The following is a 26697-nucleotide window of genomic DNA, read 5'->3' as shown; positions in this document are numbered from 1 at the left end:
CGATCAAAGGTGAACTTACTTCCGGTCATGTCACGTAAAGGCACGTCTGGGTGGGATTTTTTATGTATTTATCATGTGGGTATTCGGTTATGGGTCTTTAATATGGAGACCAGATTTCGAGTACAACAGAAGAATGATTGGTTGTTTGAAGGGATATAAAAGACGATTCTGGTATCGTTATGTCCGCGTACGAGGAACCGAAGAAAAGGTGACAACGGTTTATGAATATTAACAAATTGTGCCTTGTGTCTATTGGTGTTTTGTGCACTATTGAATTACACTGAACACTTTCTGGTATTCCTTTAGTTTCTTCCAGTCTAACTTACTTGTTATGAACGCTCTTGAATATTGTTCTGTTTAGAGATTCGTAGACTTATAGCCTCTTTTAAAACAAAAAGCTAGTCCTACTAGTATTTCCTATTATATCAGAGAGCAGTGTTATTATAACTAACTACTATATATACACAACCATCAACTTTTTGACTGTGATATAATTTGATATTCTGTTTTTTATTTCTGATGAATAATTTTGTGACTTTGTTGTGAACAACACAGTAGGTAATAGAACGAGAACCAGCCAGTACATACATTGAACTTGCATCTTAATTGTTTGTTTCAGCCAGGGCGAGTAGCAACTGTCTTGGAAGATCCAAATGTGAGTATATACAGACACTTTGTTTTTAAATTAATTCTCAAAGACAACAGTCACACAGGAAGGATAGTTGGCACAGTACTGTACACCACCCAATGTTGTGTTGTCTTGTTGGCACAGTACTTTACACCACCCAATGTTGTGTTCTCTTGGCGGCAAAGTACTGTACACCACCCAATGTTGTGTTGTCTTGTTGACACAGTACTGTACACCACCCAATTTTGTGTTGTCTTGTTGACACAGTACGGTATACCACCCAATGTTGTGTTGTCTTGTTAGCACAGTACTGTACACCACTCAATGTTGTGTTGTCTTGTTGACACAGTACTGTACACCACCCAATGTTGTGTTGTCTTGTTGGCACAGTACTGTACACCACCCAATGTTGTGTTGTCTTGATAGCACAGTACTGTACACCACCCAATGTTGTGTTGTCTTGTTGACACAGTACTGTACACCACCCAATGTTGTGTTGTCTTGTTAGCACAGTACTGTACACCACTCAATGTTGTGTTGTCTTGTTGGCACAGTACTGTACACCACTCAATGTTGTGTTGTCTTGTTAGCACAGTACTGTACACCACTCAATGCTGTGTTGTCTTGTTGACACAGTACTGTACACCACCCAATGTTGTGTTGTCTTGTTGGCACAGTACTGTACACCACCCAATGTTGTGTTGTCTTGTTGACACAGTACTGTACACCACTCAATGTTGTGTTGTCTTGTTGACACAGTACTGTACACCACCCAATGTTGTGTTGTCTTGTTGGCACAGTACTTTACACCACCCAATGTTGTGTTGTCTTGTTGGCACAGTACTGTACACCACCCAATGTTGTGTTGTCTTGTTGGCACAGTACTGTATACCACTCAATGTTGTGTTGTCTTGTTAGCACAGTACTGTACACCACTCAATGTTGTGTTGTCTTGTTGACACAGTACTGTACACCACCCAATGTTGTGTTGTCTTGTTGGCACAGTACTGTACACCACCCAATGTTGTGTTGTCGTGATAGCACAGTACTGTACACCAACCAGTGTTGTGTTGTCTTGTTGACACAGTACTGTACACCACCCAATGTTGTGTTGTCTTGTTAGCACAGTACTGTACACCACTCAATGTTGTGTTGTCTTGTTGGCACAGTACTGTACACCACTCAATGTTGTGTTGTCTTGTTAGCACAGTACTGTACAACACTCAATGCTGTGTTGTCTTGTTGACACAGTACTGTACACCACCCAATGTTGTGTTGTCTTGTTGACACAGTACGGTATACCACCCAATGTTGTGTTGTCATGTTGACACAGTACTGTACACCACCCAATGTTGTGTTGTCTTGTTGGCACAGTACTGTATACCACTCAATGTTGTGTTGTCTTGTTAGCACAGTACTGTACACCACTCAATGTTGTGTTGTCTTGTTGACACAGTACTGTACACCACCCAATGTTGTGTTGTATTGTTGGCACAGTACTGTACACCACCCAAATGTTGTGTTGTCTTGTTGACACAGTACGGTATACCACCCAATGTTGTGTTGTCATGTTGACACAGTACTGTACACCACCCAATGTTGTGGTGTCTTGTTGGCACAGTATGTACACCACCCAATGTTATGTTGTCTTGTTAGCACAGTACTGTACACCACCCAATGTTGTGTTGTCTTGTTGACACAGTACGGTATACCACCCAATGTTGTGTTGTCTTGTTGACAGTACTGTACACCACCCAATGTTGTGGTGTCTTGTTGGCACAGTACTGTACACCACCCAATGTTATGTTGTGTTGTCTTGTTGACACGGTACTTTACACCACCCAATGTTGTGTTGTATTGTTGGCACAGTACTGTACACCACCCAATGTTGTGGTGTCTTGTTGGCACAGTACTGTACACCACCCAAATATTGTGTTGTCTTGTTGGCACAGTACTGTACACCACCCAATGTTGTGTTGTCTTGTTAGCACAGTACTGTACACCACTCAATGTTGTGTTGTCTTGTTGGCACAGTACTGTACACCACCCAATGTTGTGTTGTCTTGTTGGCACAGTACTGTATACCACCCAATGTTGTGGTGTCTTGTTGGCACAGTACTGTACACCACTCAATGTTGTGTTGTCTTGTTGACACAGTACTGTACACCACCCAATGTTGTGTTGTCTTGTTGACACAGTACTGTACACCACCCAATGTTGTGTTGTCTTGTTGGCACAGTACTGTATACCACCCAATGTTGTGTTGTCTTGTTGACACAGTACTGTACACCACCAAAATATTGTGTTGTATTGTTGGCACAGTACTGTACACCACCCAATGTTGTGTTGTCTTGTTGGCACAGTACTGTATACCACCCAATGTTGTGGTGTTTTGTTGACACAGTACTCTACACCACCCAATGTTGTGTTGTCTTGTTGGCACAGTACTTTACACCACCCAATGTTGTGTTGTCTTGTTGGCACAGTACTGTACACCACCCAATGTTGTGTTGTCTTGTTGGCACAGTACTGTACACCACCCAATGTTGTGTTGTCTTGTTAGCACAGTACTATACACCACTCAATGTTGTGTTGTCTTGTTGGCACAGTACTGTACACCACCCAATGTTGTGTTGTCTTGTTGGCACAGTACTGTATACCACCCAATGTTGTGGTGTCTTGTTGGCACAGTACTGTACACCACTCAATGTTGTGTTGTCTTGTTGACACAGTACTGTACACCACCCAATGTTGTGTTGTCTTGTTGGCACAGTACTGTACACCACCCAATGTTGTGTTGTCTTGTTGGCACAGTACTGTACACCACCCAATGTTGTTGTCTTGTTGGCACAGTACTGTACACCACCCAATGTTGTGTTGTATTGTTGGCACAGTACTGTACACCACCCAAATGTTGTGTTGTCTTGTTGGCACAGTACTGTACACCACCCAAATATTGTGTTGTCTTGTTTGCACAGTACTGTAAACCACCCAAATATTGTGTTGTCTTGTTGGCACAGTACTGTACACCACCTAATATTGTGTTGTCTTGTTGAAACAGTACTGTACACCACCCAATGTTGTGTTGTCTTGTTGGCACAGTACTATACACCACCCAATGTTGTGTGGTCTTGTTGACACAGTACTGTACACCACCCAATATTGTGTTGTCTTGTTAGCACAGTACTGTATACCACCCAATGTTGTGTTGTCTTGTTGACACAGTACTGTACACCACCCAAATATTGTGTTGTCTTGTTGGCACAGTACTGTACACCACTCAATGTTGTGTTGTCTTGTTGACACAGTACTGTACACCACCCAATGTTGTGTTGTCTTGTTGGCACAGTACTGTACACCACCCAATGTTGTATTGTCTTGTTGGCACAGTACTGTACACCACCCAATGTTGTGTTGTCTTGTTGGCACAGTACTGTACACCACCCAATGTTGTGTTGTCTTGTTGACACAGTACTGTACACCACCCAATGTTGTGTTGTCTTGTTGGCACAGTACTGTACACCACCCAATGTTGTGTTGTATTGTTGGCACAGTACTGTACACCACCCAAATGTTGTGTTGTCTTGTTGGCACAGTACTGTACACCACCCAAATATTGTGTTGTCTTGTTTGCACAGTACTGTAAACCACCCAAATATTGTGTTGTCTTGTTGGCACAGTACTGTACACCACCTAATATTGTGTTGTCTTGTTGAAACAGTACTGTACAACACCCAATGTTGTGTTGTCTTGTTGGCACAGTACTATACACCACCCAATGTTGTGTGGTCTTGTTGACACAGTACTGTACACCACCCAAATATTGTGTTGTCTTGTTTGCACAGTACTGTAAACCACCCAAATATTGTGTTGTCTTGTTTGCACAGTACTGTAAACCACCCAAATATTGTGTTGTCTTGTTGGCACAGTACTGTACACCATCTAATATTGTGTTGTCTTGTTGAAACAGTACTGTACACCACCCAATGTTGTGTTGTCTTGTTGGCACAGTACTATACACCACCCAATGTTGTGTGGTCTTGTTGACACAGTACTTTACACCACCCAATGTTGTGTTGTCTTGTTAGCACAGTACTGTATACCACCCAATGTTGTGTTGTCTTGTTGACACAGTACTGTACACCACCCAATGTTGTGTTGTCTTGTTGGCACAGTACTGTATACCACTCAATGTTGTGTTGTCTCGTTAGCACAGTACTGTACACCACCCAATGTTGTGTTGTCTTGTTAGCACAGTACTGTATACCACCCAATGTTGTGCTGTCTTGTTGACACAGTACTGTACACCACCCAAATATTGTGTTGTATTGTTGCCACAGTACTGTACACCACCCAATGTTGTGTTGCCTTGTTAGCACATTACTGTATACCACCCAATGTTGTGTTGTCTTGTTGACACAGTACTGTACACCACCAAAATATTGTGTTGTATTGTTGGCACGGTACTGTACACCACCCAATGTTGTGTTGTCTTGTTGGCACAGTACTGTATACCACCCAATGTTGTGGTGTTTTGTTGACACAGTACTCTACACCACCCAATGTTGTGTTGTCTTGTTGGCACAGTACTTTACACCACCCAATGTTGTGTTGTCTTGTTGGCACAGTACTGTACACCACCCAATGTTGTGTTGTCTTGTTGACACAGTACTGTACACCACCCAATGTTGTGTTGTCTTGTTGGCACAGTACTGTACACCACCCAATGTTGTGTTGTATTGTTGGCACAGTACTGTACACCACCCAAATGTTGTGTTGTCTTGTTGGCACAGTACTGTACACCACCCAAATATTGTGTTGTCTTGTTTGCACAGTACTGTAAACCACCCAAATATTGTGTTGTCTTGTTGGCACATTACTGTACACCACCTAATATTGTGTTGTCTTGTTGAAACAGTACTGTACACCACCCAATGTTGTGTTGTCTTGATAGCACAGTACTGTACACCACCCAATGTTGTGTTGTCTTGTTGACACAGTACTGTACACCACCCAATGTTGTGTTGTCTTGTTAGCACAGTACTGTACACCACTCAATGTTGTGTTGTCTTGTTGGCACAGTACTGTACACCACTCAATGTTGTGTTGTCTTGTTAGCACAGTACTGTACACCACTCAATGCTGTGTTGTCTTGTTGACACAGTACTGTACACCACCCAATGTTGTGTTGTCTTGTTGGCACAGTACTGTACACCACCCAATGTTGTGTTGTCTTGTTGACACAGTACTGTACACCACTCAATGTTGTGTTGTCTTGTTGACACAGTACTGTACACCACCCAATGTTGTGTTGTCTTGTTGGCACAGTACTTTACACCACCCAATGTTGTGTTGTCTTGTTGGCACAGTACTGTACACCACCCAATGTTGTGTTGTCTTGTTGGCACAGTACTGTATACCACTCAATGTTGTGTTGTCTTGTTAGCACAGTACTGTACACCACTCAATGTTGTGTTGTCTTGTTGACACAGTACTGTACACCACCCAATGTTGTGTTGTCTTGTTGGCACAGTACTGTACACCACCCAATGTTGTGTTGTCGTGATAGCACAGTACTGTACACCAACCAGTGTTGTGTTGTCTTGTTGACACAGTACTGTACACCACCCAATGTTATGTTGTGTTGTCTTGTTGACACGGTACTTTACACCACTCAATGTTGTGTTGTCTTGTTAGCACAGTACTGTACACCACTCAATGTTGTGTTGTCTTGTTGACACAGTACTGTACACCACCCAATGTTGTGTTGTCTTGTTGGCACAGTACTGTACACCACCCAATGTTGTGTTGTCGTGATAGCACAGTACTGTACACCAACCAGTGTTGTGTTGTCTTGTTGGCACAGTACTGTACACCACCCAATGTTATGTTGTGTTGTCTTGTTGACACGGTACTTTACACCACCCAATGTTGTGTTGTATTGTTGGCACAGTACTGTACACCACCCAATGTTGTGGTGTCTTGTTGGCACAGTACTGTACACCACCCAAATATTGTGTTGTCTTGTTGGCACAGTACTGTACACCACCCAATGTTGTGTTGTCTTGTTAGCACAGTACTGTACACCACTCAATGTTGTGTTGTCTTGTTGGCACAGTACTGTACACCACCCAATGTTGTGTTGTCTTGTTGGCACAGTACTGTATACCACCCAATGTTGTGGTGTCTTGTTGGCACAGTACTGTACACCACTCAATGTTGTGTTGTCTTGTTGACACAGTACTGTACACCACCCAATGTTGTGTTGTCTTGTTGACACAGTACTGTACACCACCCAATGTTGTGTTGTCTTGTTGGCACAGTACTGTATACCACCCAATGTTGTGTTGTCTTGTTGACACAGTACTGTACACCACCCAATGTTGTGTTGTCTTGTTGACACAGTACTGTACACCACCCAATGTTGTGTTGTCTTGTTGGCACAGTACTGTACACCACCCAATGTTGTGTTGTATTGTTGGCACAGTACTGTACACCACCCAAATGTTGTGTTGTCTTGTTGGCACAGTACTGTACACCACCCAATATTGTGTTGTCTTGTTGACACAGTACTGTACACCACCCAATGTTGTGTTGTCTTGTTGGCACAGTAAGGTACACCACCCAATGTTGTGTTGTCTTGTTGGCACAGTACTGTATACCACTCAATGTTGTGTGGTCTTGTTGACACAGTACTGTACACCACCCAATATTGTGTTGTCTTGTTAGCACAGTACTGTATACCACCCAATGTTGTGTTGTCTTGTTGACACAGTACTGTACACCACCCAATGTTGTGTTGTCTTGTTGGCACAGTACTGTATACCACTCAATGTTGTGTTGTCTCGTTAGCACAGTACTGTACACCACCCAATGTTGTGTTGTCTTGTTAGCACAGTACTGTATACCACCCAATGTTGTGTTGTCTTGTTGACACAGTACTGTACACCACCAAAATATTGTGTTGTATTGTTGGCACAGTACTGTACACCACCCAATGTTGTGTTGTCTTGTTGGCACAGTACTGTATACCACCCAATGTTGTGGTGTTTTGTTGACACAGTACTCTACACCACCCAATGTTGTGTTGTCTTGTTGGCACAGTACTTTACACCACCCAATGTTGTGTTGTCTTGTTGGCACAGTACTGTACACCACCCAATGTTGTGTTGTCTTGTTGGCACAGTACTGTACACCACCCAATGTTGTGTTGTCTTGTTAGCACAGTACTATACACTACTCAATGTTGTGTTGTCTTGTTGGCACAGTACTGTACACCACCCAATGTTGTGTTGTCTTGTTGGCACAGTACTGTATACCACCCAATGTTGTGTTGTCTTGTTGACACAGTACTGTACACCACCCAATGTTATGTTGTGTTGTCTTGTTGACACGGTACTTTACACCACTCAATGTTGTGTTGTCTTGTTAGCACAGTACTGTACACCACTCAATGTTGTGTTGTCTTGTTGACACAGTACTGTACACCACCCAATGTTGTGTTGTCTTGTTGGCACAGTACTGTACACCACCCAATGTTGTGTTGTCGTGATAGCACAGTACTGTACACCAACCAGTGTTGTGTTGTCTTGTTGGCACAGTACTGTACACCACCCAATGTTATGTTGTGTTGTCTTGTTGACACGGTACTTTACACCACCCAATGTTGTGTTGTATTGTTGGCACAGTACTGTACACCACCCAATGTTGTGGTGTCTTGTTGGCACAGTACTGTACACCACCCAAATATTGTGTTGTCTTGTTGGCACAGTACTGTACACCACCCAATGTTGTGTTGTCTTGTTAGCACAGTACTGTACACCACTCAATGTTGTGTTGTCTTGTTGGCACAGTACTGTACACCACCCAATGTTGTGTTGTCTTGTTGGCACAGTACTGTATACCACCCAATGTTGTGGTGTCTTGTTGGCACAGTACTGTACACCACTCAATGTTGTGTTGTCTTGTTGACACAGTACTGTACACCACCCAATGTTGTGTTGTCTTGTTGACACAGTACTGTACACCACCCAATGTTGTGTTGTCTTGTTGGCACAGTACTGTATACCACCCAATGTTGTGTTGTCTTGTTGACACAGTACTGTACACCACCCAATGTTGTGTTGTCTTGTTGACACAGTACTGTACACCACCCAATGTTGTGTTGTCTTGTTGGCACAGTACTGTACACCACCCAATGTTGTGTTGTATTGTTGGCACAGTACTGTACACCACCCAAATGTTGTGTTGTCTTGTTGGCACAGTACTGTACACCACCCAATATTGTGTTGTCTTGTTGACACAGTACTGTACACCACCCAATGTTGTGTTGTCTTGTTGGCACAGTAAGGTACACCACCCAATGTTGTGTTGTCTTGTTGGCACAGTACTGTATACCACTCAATGTTGTGTGGTCTTGTTGACACAGTACTGTACACCACCCAATATTGTGTTGTCTTGTTAGCACAGTACTGTATACCACCCAATGTTGTGTTGTCTTGTTGACACAGTACTGTACACCACCCAATGTTGTGTTGTCTTGTTGGCACAGTACTGTATACCACTCAATGTTGTGTTGTCTCGTTAGCACAGTACTGTACACCACCCAATGTTGTGTTGTCTTGTTAGCACAGTACTGTATACCACCCAATGTTGTGTTGTCTTGTTGACACAGTACTGTACACCACCAAAATATTGTGTTGTATTGTTGGCACAGTACTGTACACCACCCAATGTTGTGTTGTCTTGTTGGCACAGTACTGTATACCACCCAATGTTGTGGTGTTTTGTTGACACAGTACTCTACACCACCCAATGTTGTGTTGTCTTGTTGGCACAGTACTTTACACCACCCAATGTTGTGTTGTCTTGTTGGCACAGTACTGTACACCACCCAATGTTGTGTTGTCTTGTTGGCACAGTACTGTACACCACCCAATGTTGTGTTGTCTTGTTAGCACAGTACTATACACTACTCAATGTTGTGTTGTCTTGTTGGCACAGTACTGTACACCACCCAATGTTGTGTTGTCTTGTTGGCACAGTACTGTATACCACCCAATGTTGTGGTGTCTTGTTGGCACAGTACTGTACACCACTCAATGTTGTGTTGTCTTGTTGACACAGTACTGTACACCACCCAATGTTGTGTTGTCTTGTTGGCACAGTACTGTACACCACCCAATGTTGTGTTGTCTTGTTGGCACAGTACTGTACACCACCCAATGTTGTTGTCTTGTTGGCACAGTACTGTACACCACCCAATGTTGTGTTGTATTGTTGGCACAGTACTGTACACCACCCAAATGTTGTGTTGTCTTGTTGGCACAGTACTGTACACCACCCAAATATTGTGTTGTCTTGTTTGCACAGTACTGTAAACCACCCAAATATTGTGTTGTCTTGTTGGCACAGTACTGTACACCACCTAATATTGTGTTGTCTTGTTGAAACAGTACTGTACACCACCCAATGTTGTGTTGTCTTGTTGGCACAGTACTATACACCACCCAATGTTGTGTGGTCTTGTTGACACAGTACTGTACACCACCCAATATTGTGTTGTCTTGTTAGCACAGTACTGTATACCACCCAATGTTGTGTTGTCTTGTTGACACAGTACTGTACACCACCCAAATATTGTGTTGTCTTGTTGGCACAGTACTGTACACCACTCAATGTTGTGTTGTCTTGTTGACACAGTACTGTACACCACCCAATGTTGTGTTGTCTTGTTGGCACAGTACTGTACACCACCCAATGTTGTATTGTCTTGTTGGCACAGTACTGTACACCGCCCAATGTTGTGTTGTCTTGTTGGCACAGTACTGTACACCACCCAATGTTGTGTTGTCTTGTTGACACAGTACTGTACACCACCCAATGTTGTGTTGTCTTGTTGGCACAGTACTGTACACCACCCAATGTTGTGTTGTATTGTTGGCACAGTACTGTACACCACCCAAATGTTGTGTTGTCTTGTTGGCACAGTACTGAACACCACCCAAATATTGTGTTGTCTTGTTTGCACAGTACTGTAAACCACCCAAATATTGTGTTGTCTTGTTGGCACAGTACTGTACACCACCTAATATTGTGTTGTCTTGTTGAAACAGTACTGTACAACACCCAATGTTGTGTTGTCTTGTTGGCACAGTACTATACACCACCCAATGTTGTGTGGTCTTGTTGACACAGTACTGTACACCACCCAAATATTGTGTTGTCTTGTTTGCACAGTACTGTAAACCACCCAAATATTGTGTTGTCTTGTTGGCACAGTACTGTACACCACCTAATATTGTGTTGTCTTGTTGAAACAGTACTGTACACCACCCAATGTTGTGTTGTCTTGTTGGCACAGTACTATACACCACCCAATGTTGTGTGGTCTTGTTGACACAGTACTTTACACCACCCAATGTTGTGTTGTCTTGTTAGCACAGTACTGTATACCACCCAATGTTGTGTTGTCTTGTTGACACAGTACTGTACACCACCCAATGTTGTGTTGTCTTGTTGGCACAGTACTGTATACCACTCAATGTTGTGTTGTCTCGTTAGCACAGTACTGTACACCACCCAATGTTGTGTTGTCTTGTTAGCACAGTACTGTATACCACCCAATGTTGTGCTGTCTTGTTGACACAGTACTGTACACCACCCAAATATTGTGTTGTATTGTTGCCACAGTACTGTACACCACCCAATGTTGTGTTGCCTTGTTAGCACAGTACTGTATACCACCCAATGTTGTGTTGTCTTGTTGACACAGTACTGTACACCACCAAAATATTGTGTTGTATTGTTGGCACAGTACTGTACACCACCCAATGTTGTGTTGTCTTGTTGGCACAGTACTGTATACCACCCAATGTTGTGGTGTTTTGTTGACACAGTACTCTACACCACCCAATGTTGTGTTGTCTTGTTGGCACAGTACTTTACACCACCCAATGTTGTGTTGTCTTGTTGGCACAGTACTGTACACCATCCAATGTTGTGTTGTCTTGTTGGCACAGTACTGTACACCACCCAATGTTGTGTTGTCTTGTTGGCACAGTACTGTACACCACCCAATGTTGTGTTGTATTGTTGGCACAGTACTGTACACCACCCAAATGTTGTGTTGTCTTGTTGGCACAGTACTGTACACCACCCAAATATTGTGTTGTCTTGTTTGCACAGTACTGTAAACCACCCAAATATTGTGTTGTCTTGTTGAAACAGTACTGTACAACACCCAATGTTGTGTTGTCTTGTTGGCACAGTACTGTATACCACCCAATGTTGTGTTGTCTTGTTGACACAGTACTGTACACCACCCAATGTTGTGTTGTCTTGTTGACACAGTACTGTACACCACCCAATGTTGTGTTGTCTTGTTGGCACAGTACTGTACACCACCCAATGTTGTGTTGTATTGTTGGCACAGTACTGTACACCACCCAAATGTTGTGTTGTCTTGTTGGCACAGTACTGTACACCACCCAATATTGTGTTGTCTTGTTGACACAGTACTGTACACCACCCAATGTTGTGTTGTCTTGTTGGCACAGTACTGTACACCACCCAATGTTGTGTTGTCTTGTTGGCACAGTACTGTATACCACTCAATGTTGTGTGGTCTTGTTGACACAGTACTGTACACCACCCAATATTGTGTTGTCTTGTTAGCACAGTACTGTATACCACCCAATGTTGTGTTGTCTTGTTGACACAGTACTGTACACCACCCAATGTTGTGTTGTCTTGTTGGCACAGTACTGTATACCACTCAATGTTGTGTTGTCTCGTTAGCACAGTACTGTACACCACCCAATGTTGTGTTGTCTTGTTAGCACAGTACTGTATACCACCCAATGTTGTGTTGTCTTGTTGACACAGTACTGTACACCACCAAAATATTGTGTTGTATTGTTGGCACAGTACTGTACACCACCCAATGTTGTGTTGTCTTGTTGGCACAGTACTGTATACCACCCAATGTTGTGGTGTTTTGTTGACACAGTACTCTACACCACCCAATGTTGTGTTGTCTTGTTGGCACAGTACTTTACACCACCCAATGTTGTGTTGTCTTGTTGGCACAGTACTGTACACCACCCAATGTTGTGTTGTCTTGTTGGCACAGTACTGTACACCACCCAATGTTGTGTTGTCTTGTTAGCACAGTACTATACACCACTCAATGTTGTGTTGTCTTGTTGGCACAGTACTGTACACCACCCAATGTTGTGTTGTCTTGTTGGCACAGTACTGTATACCACCCAATGTTGTGGTGTCTTGTTGGCACAGTACTGTACACCACTCAATGTTGTGTTGTCTTGTTGACACAGTACTGTACACCACCCAATGTTGTGTTGTCTTGTTGGCACAGTACTGTACACCACCCAATGTTGTGTTGTCTTGTTGGCACAGTACTGTACACCACCCAATGTTGTTGTCTTGTTGGCACAGTACTGTACACCACCCAATGTTGTGTTGTATTGTTGGCACAGTACTGTACACCACCCAAATGTTGTGTTGTCTTGTTGGCACAGTACTGTACACCACCCAAATATTGTGTTGTCTTGTTTGCACAGTACTGTAAACCACCCAAATATTGTGTTGTCTTGTTGGCACAGTACTGTACAGCACCTAATATTGTGTTGTCTTGTTGAAACAGTACTGTACACCACCCAATGTTGTGTTGTCTTGTTGGCACAGTACTATACACCACCCAATGTTGTGTGGTCTTGTTGACACAGTACTGTACACCACCCAATATTGTGTTGTCTTGTTAGCACAGTACTGTATACCACCCAATGTTGTGTTGTATTGTTGGCACAGTACTGTACACCACCCAAATGTTGTGTTGTCTTGTTGGCACAGTACTGTACACCACCCAAATATTGTGTTGTCTTGTTTGCACAGTACTGTAAACCACCCAAATATTGTGTTGTCTTGTTGGCACATTACTGTACACCACCTAATATTGTGTTGTCTTGTTGAAACAGTACTGTACAACACCCAATGTTGTGTTGTCTTGTTGGCACAGTACTATACACCACCCAATGTTGTGTGGTCTTGTTGACACAGTACTGTACACCACCCAAATATTGTGTTGTCTTGTTTGCACAGTACTGTAAACCACCCAAATATTGTGTTGTCTTGTTGGCACAGTACTGTACACCACCTAATATTGTGTTGTCTTGTTGAAACAGTACTGTACACCACCCAATGTTGTGTTGTCTTGTTGGCACAGTACTATACACCACCGAATGTTGTGTGGTCTTGTTGACACAGTACTTTACACCACCCAATGTTGTATTGTCTTGTTAGCACAGTACTGTATACCACCCAATGTTGTGTTGTCTTGTTGACACAGTACTGTACACCACCCAATGTTCTGTTGTCTTGTTGGCACAGTACTGTATACCACTCAATGTTGTGTTGTCTCGTTAGCACAGTAGTGTACACCACCCAATGTTGTGTTGTCTTGTTAGCACAGTACTGTATACCACCCAATGTTGTGCTGTCTTGTTGACACAGTACTGTACACCACCCAAATATTGTGTTGTATTGTTGCCACAGTACTGTACACCACCCAATGTTGTGTTGCCTTGTTGGCACAGTACTGTATACCACCCAATGTTGTGGTGTCTTGTTGACACAGTACTGTACACCACCCAATGTTGTGTTGTCTTGTTGGCACAGTACTTTACACCACCCAATGTTGTGTTGTCTTGTTGACACAGTACGGTATACCACCCAATGTTGTATTGTCTTGTTGACACAGTACGGTATACCACCCAATGTTGTATTGTCTTGTTGACACAGTACTGTACACCACCGAATGTTGTGTTGTCTTGTTGACACAGTATTGTACACCACCCAATGTTGTGTTGTCTTGTTGACACAGTACTGTACACCACCCAATGTTGTGTTGTCTTGTTGGCACAGTACTGTACACCACCCAATGTTGTGTTGTCTTGTTGGCACAGTACTGTTCACCACCCAATGTTGTGTTGTCTTGTTGGCACAGTACTGTACACCACCCAATGTTGTGTTGTCTTGTTAGCACAGTACTGTACACCACTCAATGTTGTGTTGTCTTGTTGGCACAGTACTGTACACCACCCAATGTTGTGTTGTCTTGTGACACAGTACTGTACACCACCCAATGTTGTGTTGTCTTGTTGGCACAGTACTGTATACCACCCAATGTTGTGTTGTCTTGTTGACACAGTACTGTACACCACCCAATGTTGTGTTGTCTTGTTGGCACAGTACTGTACACCACCCAATGTTGTGTTGTCTTGTCTTGTTAGCACAGTACTGTACACCACCCAATGTTGTGTTGTATTGTTGGCACAGTACTGTACACCACCCAAATGTTGTGTTGTCTTGTTGGCACAGTACTGTACACCACCCAAATATTGTGTTGTCTTGTTGGCACAGTACTGTATACCACCCAATGTTGTGTTGTCTTGTTGGCACAGTACTGTACACCACCCAATGTTGTGTTGTCTTGTTGACACAGTACTGTACACCACCCAATGTTGTGTTGTCTTGTTGACACAGTACGGTACACCACCCAAATATTGTGTTGTCTTGTTAGCACAGTACTGTATACCACCCAAATGTTGTGTGGTCTTGTTGGCACAGTACTGTACACCACCCAATGTTGTGTTGTCTTGTTGACACAGTACTGTACACCACCCAATGTTGTGTTGTCTTGTTGGCACAGTACTGTATACCACCCAATGTTGTGTTGTCTTGTTGACACAGTACTGTACACCACCCAATGTTGTGTTGTCTTGTTGGCACAGTACTGTACACCACCCAATGTTGTGTTGTCTTGTCTTGTTAGCACAGTACTGTACACCACCCAATGTTGTGTTGTATTGTTGGCACAGTACTATACACCACCCAAATGTTGTGTTGTCTTGTTGGCACAGTACTGTACACCACCCAACTATTGTGTTGTCTTGTTTGCACAGTACTGTAAACCACCAAAATATTGTGTTGTCTTGTTGGCACAGTACTGTACACCACCCAATATTGTGTTGTCTTGTTGAAACAGTACCTTACACCACCCAATGTTGTGTTGTCTTGTTGGCACAGTACTATACACCACCCAATGTTGTGTTGTCTTGTTGGCACAGTACTGTATACCACTCAATGTTGTGTGGTCTTGTTGACACAGTACTGTACACCACCCAATGTTGTGTTGTCTTGTTGGCACAGTACTGTACACCACCCAGTGTTGTGTTGTCTTGTTGGCACAGTACTGTATACCACTCAATGTTGTGTTGTCTCGTTAGCACAGTACTGTACACCACCCAATGTTGTGTTGTCTTGTTAGCACAGTACTGTATACCACCCAATGTTGTGTTGTCTTGTTTGCACAGTACTGTATACCACCCAATGTTGTGTTGTCTTGTTGACACAGTACTGTACACCACCCAATGTTGTGTTGTCTTGTTAGCACAGTACTGTACACCACCCAATGTTGTGTTGTCTTGTTAGCACAGTACTGTACACCACCCAATGTTGTGTTGTATTGTTGGCACAGTACTGTACACCACCCAAATGTTGTGTTGTCTTGTTGGCACAGTACTGTACACCACCCAATGTTGTGTTGTCTTGTTGGCACAGTACTATACACCACCCAATGTTGTGTGGTCTTGTTGACACAGTACTTTACACCACCCAATGTTGTGTTGTCTTGTTAGCACAGTACTGTATACCACCCAATGTTGTGTTGTCTTGTTGACACAGTACTGTACACCACCCAATGTTGTGTTGTCTTGTTGGCACAGTACTGTATACCACTCAATGTTGTGTTGTCTCGTTAGCACAGTACTGTACACCACCCAATGTTGTGTTGTCTTGTTAGCACAGTACTGTATACCACCCAATGTTGTGCTGTCTTGTTGACACAGTACTGTACACCACCCAAATATTGTGTTGTATTGTTGCCACAGTACTGTACACCACCCAATGTTGTGTTGCCTTGTTAGCACAGTACTGTATACCACCCAATGTTGTGTTGTCTTGTTGACACAGTACTGTACACCACCAAAATATTGTGTTGTATTGTTGGCACAGTACTGTACACCACCCAATGTTGTGTTGTCTTGTTGGCACAGTACTGTATACCACCCAATGTTGTGGTGTTTTGTTGACACAGTACTCTACACCACCCAATGTTGTGTTGTCTTGTTGGCACAGTACTTTACACCACCCAATGTTGTGTTGTCTTGTTGGCACAGTACTGTACACCACCCAATGTTGTGTTGTCTTGTTGACACAGTACTGTACACCACCCAATGTTGTGTTGTCTTGTTGGCACAGTACTGTACACCACCCAATGTTGTGTTGTATTGTTGGCACAGTACTGTACACCACCCAAATGTTGTGTTGTCTTGTTGGCACAGTACTGTACACCACCCAAATATTGTGTTGTCTTGTTTGCACAGTACTGTAAACCACCCAAATATTGTGTTGTCTTGTTGAAACAGTACTGTACAACACCCAATGTTGTGTTGTCTTGTTGGCACAGTACTGTATACCACCCAATGTTGTGTTGTCTTGTTGACACAGTACTGTACACCACCCAATGTTGTGTTGTCTTGTTGACACAGTACTGTACACCACCCAATGTTGTGTTGTCTTGTTGGCACAGTACTGTACACCACCCAATGTTGTGTTGTATTGTTGGCACAGTACTGTACACCACCCAAATGTTGTGTTGTCTTGTTGGCACAGTACTGTACACCACCCAATATTGTGTTGTCTTGTTGACACAGTACTGTACACCACCCAATGTTGTGTTGTCTTGTTGGCACAGTACTGTACACCACCCAATGTTGTGTTGTCTTGTTGGCACAGTACTGTATACCACTCAATGTTGTGTGGTCTTGTTGACACAGTACTGTACACCACCCAATATTGTGTTGTCTTGTTAGCACAGTACTGTATACCACCCAATGTTGTGTTGTCTTGTTGACACAGTACTGTACACCACCCAATGTTGTGTTGTCTTGTTGGCACAGTACTGTATACCACTCAATGTTGTGTTGTCTCGTTAGCACAGTACTGTACACCACCCAATGTTGTGTTGTCTTGTTAGCACAGTACTGTATACCACCCAATGTTGTGTTGTCTTGTTGACACAGTACTGTACACCACCAAAATATTGTGTTGTATTGTTGGCACAGTACTGTACACCACCCAATGTTGTGTTGTCTTGTTGGCACAGTACTGTATACCACCCAATGTTGTGGTGTTTTGTTGACACAGTACTCTACACCACCCAATGTTGTGTTGTCTTGTTGGCACAGTACTTTACACCACCCAATGTTGTGTTGTCTTGTTGGCACAGTACTGTACACCACCCAATGTTGTGTTGTCTTGTTGGCACAGTACTGTACACCACCCAATGTTGTGTTGTCTTGTTAGCACAGTACTATACACCACTCAATGTTGTGTTGTCTTGTTGGCACAGTACTGTACACCACCCAATGTTGTGTTGTCTTGTTGGCACAGTACTGTATACCACCCAATGTTGTGGTGTCTTGTTGGCACAGTACTGTACACCACTCAATGTTGTGTTGTCTTGTTGACACAGTACTGTACACCACCCAATGTTGTGTTGTCTTGTTGGCACAGTACTGTACACCACCCAATGTTGTGTTGTCTTGTTGGCACAGTACTGTACACCACCCAATGTTGTTGTCTTGTTGGCACAGTACTGTACACCACCCAATGTTGTGTTGTATTGTTGGCACAGTACTGTACACCACCCAAATGTTGTGTTGTCTTGTTGGCACAGTACTGTACACCACCCAAATATTGTGTTGTCTTGTTTGCACAGTACTGTAAACCACCCAAATATTGTGTTGTCTTGTTGGCACAGTACTGTACAGCACCTAATATTGTGTTGTCTTGTTGAAACAGTACTGTACACCACCCAATGTTGTGTTGTCTTGTTGGCACAGTACTATACACCACCCAATGTTGTGTGGTCTTGTTGACACAGTACTGTACACCACCCAATATTGTGTTGTCTTGTTAGCACAGTACTGTATACCACCCAATGTTGTGTTGTATTGTTGGCACAGTACTGTACACCACCCAAATGTTGTGTTGTCTTGTTGGCACAGTACTGTACACCACCCAAATATTGTGTTGTCTTGTTTGCACAGTACTGTAAACCACCCAAATATTGTGTTGTCTTGTTGGCACATTACTGTACACCACCTAATATTGTGTTGTCTTGTTGAAACAGTACTGTACAACACCCAATGTTGTGTTGTCTTGTTGGCACAGTACTATACACCACCCAATGTTGTGTGGTCTTGTTGACACAGTACTGTACACCACCCAAATATTGTGTTGTCTTGTTTGCACAGTACTGTAAACCACCCAAATATTGTGTTGTCTTGTTGGCACAGTACTGTACACCACCTAATATTGTGTTGTCTTGTTGAAACAGTACTGTACACCACCCAATGTTGTGTTGTCTTGTTGGCACAGTACTATACACCACCGAATGTTGTGTGGTCTTGTTGACACAGTACTTTACACCACCCAATGTTGTATTGTCTTGTTAGCACAGTACTGTATACCACCCAATGTTGTGTTGTCTTGTTGACACAGTACTGTACACCACCCAATGTTCTGTTGTCTTGTTGGCACAGTACTGTATACCACTCAATGTTGTGTTGTCTCGTTAGCACAGTAGTGTACACCACCCAATGTTGTGTTGTCTTGTTAGCACAGTACTGTATACCACCCAATGTTGTGCTGTCTTGTTGACACAGTACTGTACACCACCCAAATATTGTGTTGTATTGTTGCCACAGTACTGTACACCACCCAATGTTGTGTTGCCTTGTTGGCACAGTACTGTATACCACCCAATGTTGTGGTGTCTTGTTGACACAGTACTGTACACCACCCAATGTTGTGTTGTCTTGTTGGCACAGTACTTTACACCACCCAATGTTGTGTTGTCTTGTTGACACAGTACGGTATACCACCCAATGTTGTATTGTCTTGTTGACACAGTACGGTATACCACCCAATGTTGTATTGTCTTGTTGACACAGTACTGTACACCACCGAATGTTGTGTTGTCTTGTTGACACAGTATTGTACACCACCCAATGTTGTGTTGTCTTGTTGACACAGTACTGTACACCACCCAATGTTGTGTTGTCTTGTTGGCACAGTACTGTACACCACCCAATGTTGTGTTGTCTTGTTGACACAGTACTGTACACCACTCAATGTTGTGTTGTCTTGTTGGCACAGTACTGTACACCACCCAATGTTGTGTTGTCTTGTTGGCACAGTACTGTTCACCACCCAATGTTGTGTTGTCTTGTTGGCACAGTACTGTACACCACCCAATGTTGTGTTGTCTTGTTAGCACAGTACTGTACACCACTCAATGTTGTGTTGTCTTGTTGGCACAGTACTGTACACCACCCAATGTTGTGTTGTCTTGTGACACAGTACTGTACACCACCCAATGTTGTGTTGTCTTGTTGGCACAGTACTGTATACCACCCAATGTTGTGTTGTCTTGTTGACACAGTACTGTACACCACCCAATGTTGTGTTGTCTTGTTGGCACAGTACTGTACACCACCCAATGTTGTGTTGTCTTGTCTTGTTAGCACAGTACTGTACACCACCCAATGTTGTGTTGTATTGTTGGCACAGTACTGTACACCACCCAAATGTTGTGTTGTCTTGTTGGCACAGTACTGTACACCACCCAAATATTGTGTTGTCTTGTTGGCACAGTACTGTATACCACCCAATGTTGTGTTGTCTTGTTGGCACAGTACTGTACACCACCCAATGTTGTGTTGTCTTGTTGACACAGTACTGTACACCACCCAATGTTGTGTTGTCTTGTTGACACAGTACGGTACACCACCCAAATATTGTGTTGTCTTGTTAGCACAGTACTGTATACCACCCAAATGTTGTGTGGTCTTGTTGGCACAGTACTGTACACCACCCAATGTTGTGTTGTCTTGTTGACACAGTACTGTACACCACCCAATGTTGTGTTGTCTTGTTGGCACAGTACTGTATACCACCCAATGTTGTGTTGTCTTGTTGACACAGTACTGTACACCACCCAATGTTGTGTTGTCTTGTTGGCACAGTACTGTACACCACCCAATGTTGTGTTGTCTTGTCTTGTTAGCACAGTACTGTACACCACCCAATGTTGTGTTGTATTGTTGGCACAGTACTATACACCACCCAAATGTTGTGTTGTCTTGTTGGCACAGTACTGTACACCACCCAACTATTGTGTTGTCTTGTTTGCACAGTACTGTAAACCACCAAAATATTGTGTTGTCTTGTTGGCACAGTACTGTACACCACCCAATATTGTGTTGTCTTGTTGAAACAGTACCTTACACCACCCAATGTTGTGTTGTCTTGTTGGCACAGTACTATACACCACCCAATGTTGTGTTGTCTTGTTGGCACAGTACTGTATACCACTCAATGTTGTGTGGTCTTGTTGACACAGTACTGTACACCACCCAATGTTGTGTTGTCTTGTTGGCACAGTACTATACACCACCCAGTGTTGTGTTGTCTTGTTGGCACAGTACTGTATACCACTCAATGTTGTGTTGTCTCGTTAGCACAGTACTGTACACCACCCAATGTTGTGTTGTCTTGTTAGCACAGTACTGTATACCACCCAATGTTGTGTTGTCTTGTTTGCACAGTACTGTATACCACCCAATGTTGTGTTGTCTTGTTGACACAGTACTGTACACCACCCAATGTTGTGTTGTCTTGTTAGCACAGTACTGTACACCACCCAATGTTGTGTTGTCTTGTTAGCACAGTACTGTACACCACCCAATGTTGTGTTGTATTGTTGGCACAGTACTGTACACCACCCAAATGTTGTGTTGTCTTGTTGGCACAGTACTGTACACCACCCAAATATTGTGTTGTCTTGTTTGCACAGTACTGTAAACCACCCAAATATTGTGTTGTCTTGTTGGCACAGTACTGTACACCACCCAATATTGTGTTGTCTTGTTGAAACAGTACTGTACACCACCCAATGTTGTGTTGTCTTGTTGGCACAGTACTATACACCACTCAATGTTGTGTGGTCTTGTTGACACAGTACTGTACACCACCCAATATTGTGTTGTCTTGTTAGCACAGTACTGTATACCACCCAATGTTGTGTTGTCTTGTTGACACAGTACTGTACACCACCCAATATTGTGTTGTCTTGTTGGCACAGTACTGTATACCACTCAATGTTGTGTTGTCTCGTTAGCACAGTACTGTACACCACCCAATGTTGTGTTGTCTTGTTAGCACAGTACTGTATACCACCCAATGTTGTGTTGTCTTGTTGACACAGTACTGTACACCACCCAAATATTGTGTTGTATTGTTGACACAGTACTGTACACCACCCAATGTTGTGTTGTCTTGTTGGCACAGTACTGTATACCACCCAATGTTGTGGTGTCTTGTTGACACAGTACTGTACACCACCCAATGTTGTGTTGTCTTGTTGGCACAGTACTTTACACCACCCAATGTTGTGTTGTCTTGTTGACACAGTACGGTATACCACCCAATGTTGTATTGTCTTGTTGGCACAGTACTGTACACCACCCAATGTTGTATTGTCTTGTTGGCACAGTACTGTACACCACCCAATGTTGTGTTGTCTTGTTGACACAGTACTGTACACCACCCAATGTTGTGTTGTCTTGTTGACACAGTACTGTACACCACCCAATGTTGTGTTGTCTTGTTGACACAGTACTGTACACCACCCAATGTTGTGTTGTCTTGTTGGCACAGTACTGTACACCACCCAATGTTGTGTTGTCTTGTTGACACAGTACTGTACACCACTCAATGTTGTGTTGTCTTGTTGGCACAGTACTGTACACCACCCAATGTTGTGTTGTCTTGTTGGCACAGTACTGTACACCACCCAATGTTGTGTTGTCTTGTTGACACAGTACTGTACACCACCCAATGTTGTGTTGTCTTGTTGGCACAGTACTGTACACCACCCAATGTTGTGTTGTCTTGTTAGCACAGTACTGTACACCACTCAATGTTGTGTTGTCTTGTTGGCACAGTACTGTACACCACCCAATGTTGTGTTGTCTTGTTGGCGCAGTACTGTACACCACCCAATGTTGTGTTGTATTGTTGGCACAGTACTGTACACAACCCAATGTTGTGTTGTCTTGTTGGCACAGTACTGTATACCACCCAATGTTGTGTTGTCTCGTTGACACAGTACTGTACAACACCCAATGTTGTGTTGTATTGTTGGCACAGCACTGTACACCACCCAATGTTGTGTTGTCTTGTTGACACAGTACTGTACACCACCCAATGTTGTGTTGTCTTGTTGGCACAGTACTGTACACCACCCAATGTTGTGTTGTATTGTTGGCACAGTACTGTACACCACCCAATGTTGTGTTGTATTGTTGGCACAGTACTGTACACAACCCAATGTTGTGTTGTCTTGTTGGCACAGTACTGTATACCACCCAATGTTGTGTTGTCTCGTTGACACAGTACTGTACACCACCCAATGTTGTGTTGTCTTGTTGACACAGTACTGTACACCACCCAATGTTGTGTTGTCTTGTTGGCACAGTACTGTACACCACCCAATGTTGTGTTGTATTGTTGGCACAGTACTGTACACAACCCAATGTTGTGTTGTCTTGTTGGCACAGTACTGTACACCACCCAATGTTGTGTTGTCTTGTTGACACAGTACTGTATACCACCCAATGTTGTGTTGTCTTGTTAGCACACTACTGTACACCACCCAATGTTGTCTTGTCTTGTTAGCACAGTACTGTACACCACCCAATGTTGTGTTGTCTTGTTAGCACAGTACTGTATACCACCCAATGTTGTGTTGTCTTGTTAGCACAGTACTGTACACCACCCAATGTTGTGTTGTCTTGTTGACACAGTACTGTATACCACCCAATGTTGTGTTGTCTTGTTAGCACAGTACTGTACACCACCCAATGTTGTGTTGTCTTGTTGACACAGTACTGTACACCACCCAATGTTGTGTTGTCTTGTTAGCACAGTACTGTACACCACCCAATGTTGTGTTGTCTTGTTGACACAGTACTGTATACCACCCAATGTTGTGTTGTCTTGTTAGCACAGTACTGTACACCACCCAATGTTGTGTTGTCTTGTTGACACAGTACTGTATACCACCCAATGTTGTGTTGTCTTGTTGACACAGTACTGTACACCACCCAATGTTGTGTTGTCTTGTTAGCACAGTACTGTACACCACCCAATGTTGTGTTGTCTTGTTGACACAGTACTGTATACCACCCAATGTTGTGTTGTCTTGTTAGCACAGTACTGTACACCACCCAATGTTGTGTTGTCTTGTTGACACAGTACTGTATACAACCCAATGTTGTGTTGTCTTGTTGACACAGTACTGTACACCACCCAATGTTGTGTTGTCTTGTTGACACAGTACTGTATACCACCCAATGTTGTGTTGTCTTGTTGACACAGTACTGTACACCACCCAATGTTGTGTTGTCTTGTTGACACAGTACTGTATACCACCCAATGTTGTGTTGTCTTGTTGGCACAGTACTGTACACCACCCAATGTTATGTTGTCTTGTTGGCACAGTACTGTACACCACCCAATGTTGTGTTGTCTTGTTAGCACAGTACTGTACACCACCCAATGTTGTGTTGTCTTGTTGACACAGTACTGTACACCACCCAATGTTGTGTTGTCTTGTTGGCACAGTACTGTACACCACCCAATGTTGTGTTGTCTTGTTGACACAGTACTGTACACCACCCAATGTTGTGTTGTCTTGTTGACACAGTACTGTACACCACCCAATGTTGTGTTGTCTTGTTGACACAGTACTGTACACCACCCAATGTTGTGTTGTCTTGTTGACACAGTACTGTACACCACCCAATGTTGTGTTGTCTTGTTGACACAGTACTGTACACCACCCAATGTTGTGTTGTCTTGTTGGCACAGTACTGTACACCACCCAATGTTGTGTTGTCTTGTTGACACAGTACTGTACACCACCCAATGTTGTGTTGTCTTGTTGACACAGTACTGTACACCACCCAATGTTGTGTTGTCTTGTTGACACAGTACTGTATACCACCCAATGTTGTGTTGTCTTGTTGACACAGTACTGGACACCACCCAATGTTGTGTTGTCTTGTTGACACAGTACTGTACACAACCCAATGTTGTGTTGTCTTGTTGACACAGTACTGTACACCACCCAATGTTGTGTTGTCTTGTTAGCACAGTACTGTACACCACCCAATGTTGTGTTGTCTTGTTGACACAGTACTGTACACAACCCAATGTTGTGTTGTCTTGTTGACACAGTACTGTACACAACCCAATGTTGTGTTGTCTTGTTGACACAGTACTGTACACCACCCAATGTTGTGTTGTCTTGTTAGCACAGTACTGTACACCACCCAATGTTGTGTTGTCTTGTTAGCACAGTACTGTACACCACCCAATGTTGTGTTGTCTTGTTAGCACAGTACTGTACACCACCCAATGTTGTGTTGTCTTGTTGGCACAGTACTGTACACCACCCAATGTTGTGTTGTCTTGTTAGCACAGTACTGTACACCACCCAATGTTGTGTTGTCTTGTTAGCACAGTACTGTACACCACCCAATGTTGTGTTGTCTTGTTAGCACAGTACTGTATACCACCCAATGCTGTGTTGTCTTGTTAGCACAGTACTGTACACCACCCAATGTTGTGTTGTCTTGTTAGCACAGTACTGTACACCACCCAACTAGGCTTTCTAGTATGGTATTACATTGTGTTTTGTTCTCTGTTCATTACAGGAGTGTGTCTGGGGTGTTGCTTATGAAGTATTGGATGAACACCAAGATGCTGTCAAGAGTTACCTTTTGAACCAAAGGGAATTAAAAACCTTTAAAGATGCGTATCTTCCTGGTAATGTCATGTTCCTACCACAGGACACATCAATGGAGCCAGTTGAATCTATAACTTTCTTAAACAATGCTGCATTTCATCTGTATATTGGAGATGATGGTGAACCACTGAAGGATACAGCGGAGGCTATACGCAAGGCTGTGGGTGCAACAGGACTCAGAAATGATGAATATTTATTCAAATTAGCAGATTTTTTAAGAGATGAAGCCAAGGTTGAAGACAAATACGTATTTGAACTTGAGATGCTGGTTAAAGCTGGCTCACATTGATCACTATTAGTAAACTTATTTTACTTTGCTTCAAGTCATACAACATATTGTGGGTGCAACAAAGGCATTCCTTTATCTTATTTAGCAGTCAAATCAGCCAATGAATGAACACAGTGCACAACAACAGCCAATGAATGAACACAGTGCACAACAACAGCCAATGAATGAACACAGTGCACAACAACAGCCAATGAATGAACACAGTGCGTAACAACAGCCAATGAATGACTACAGTGCATAACAACAGCCAATGAATGAACACAGTGCGCAACAACAGCCAATGAATGAACACAATGCGTAACAACAGCCGATGAATGAACACAGTGCGTAACAACAGCCAATGAATGACTACAGTGCATAACAACAGCCAATGAATGAACACAGTGCGCAACAACAGCCAATGAATGAACACAATGCGTAACAACAGCCGATGAATGAACACAGTGCGTAACAACAGCCAATGAATGACTACAGTGCATAACAACAGCCAATGAATGAACACAGTGCGCAACAACAGCCAATGAATGAACACAGTGTGTAACAACAGCCAATGAATGAACACAGGGTACTCACTAAAACGAAGGACCGCGAAGGACCGAAGGACCTAACCGAAAGACCGAAGGACTTAAACGGGTGTAATGACTATAAAACGCTGATACGAATTACGTTGTTACACGTTGCGTTTGTTCACACATTATGCAGTAGCGATTAAATTTACAAAAATAATAAAAAAGCGAAGGACCACAATTATATTATAAA

At 43.1% G+C, this 26697-nt stretch overlaps 1 protein-coding gene across 1 annotated transcript; it reads left to right on the top strand.

Moving 5' to 3' along the window:
• LOC146738049 (putative glutathione-specific gamma-glutamylcyclotransferase 2) lies at nucleotides 1–26697 on the top strand. The gene is made up of 3 exons (XM_085503563.1): nucleotides 1–208; nucleotides 620–655; nucleotides 25558–26697. The coding sequence occupies exons 1-3, from the start codon at nucleotides 74–76 to the stop codon at nucleotides 25936–25938; spliced, it is 552 nt and encodes a 183-aa protein (XP_085359689.1). The 5' UTR covers nucleotides 1–73; the 3' UTR covers nucleotides 25939–26697.

Source organism: Saccoglossus kowalevskii, chromosome 9, assembly GCF_978046115.1.
Source record: "Saccoglossus kowalevskii chromosome 9, keSacKowa6.1, whole genome shotgun sequence".
NCBI lineage: Eukaryota > Metazoa > Hemichordata > Enteropneusta > Harrimaniidae > Saccoglossus > Saccoglossus kowalevskii.
This window is presented reverse-complemented; position numbering and strand designations above follow the sequence as displayed.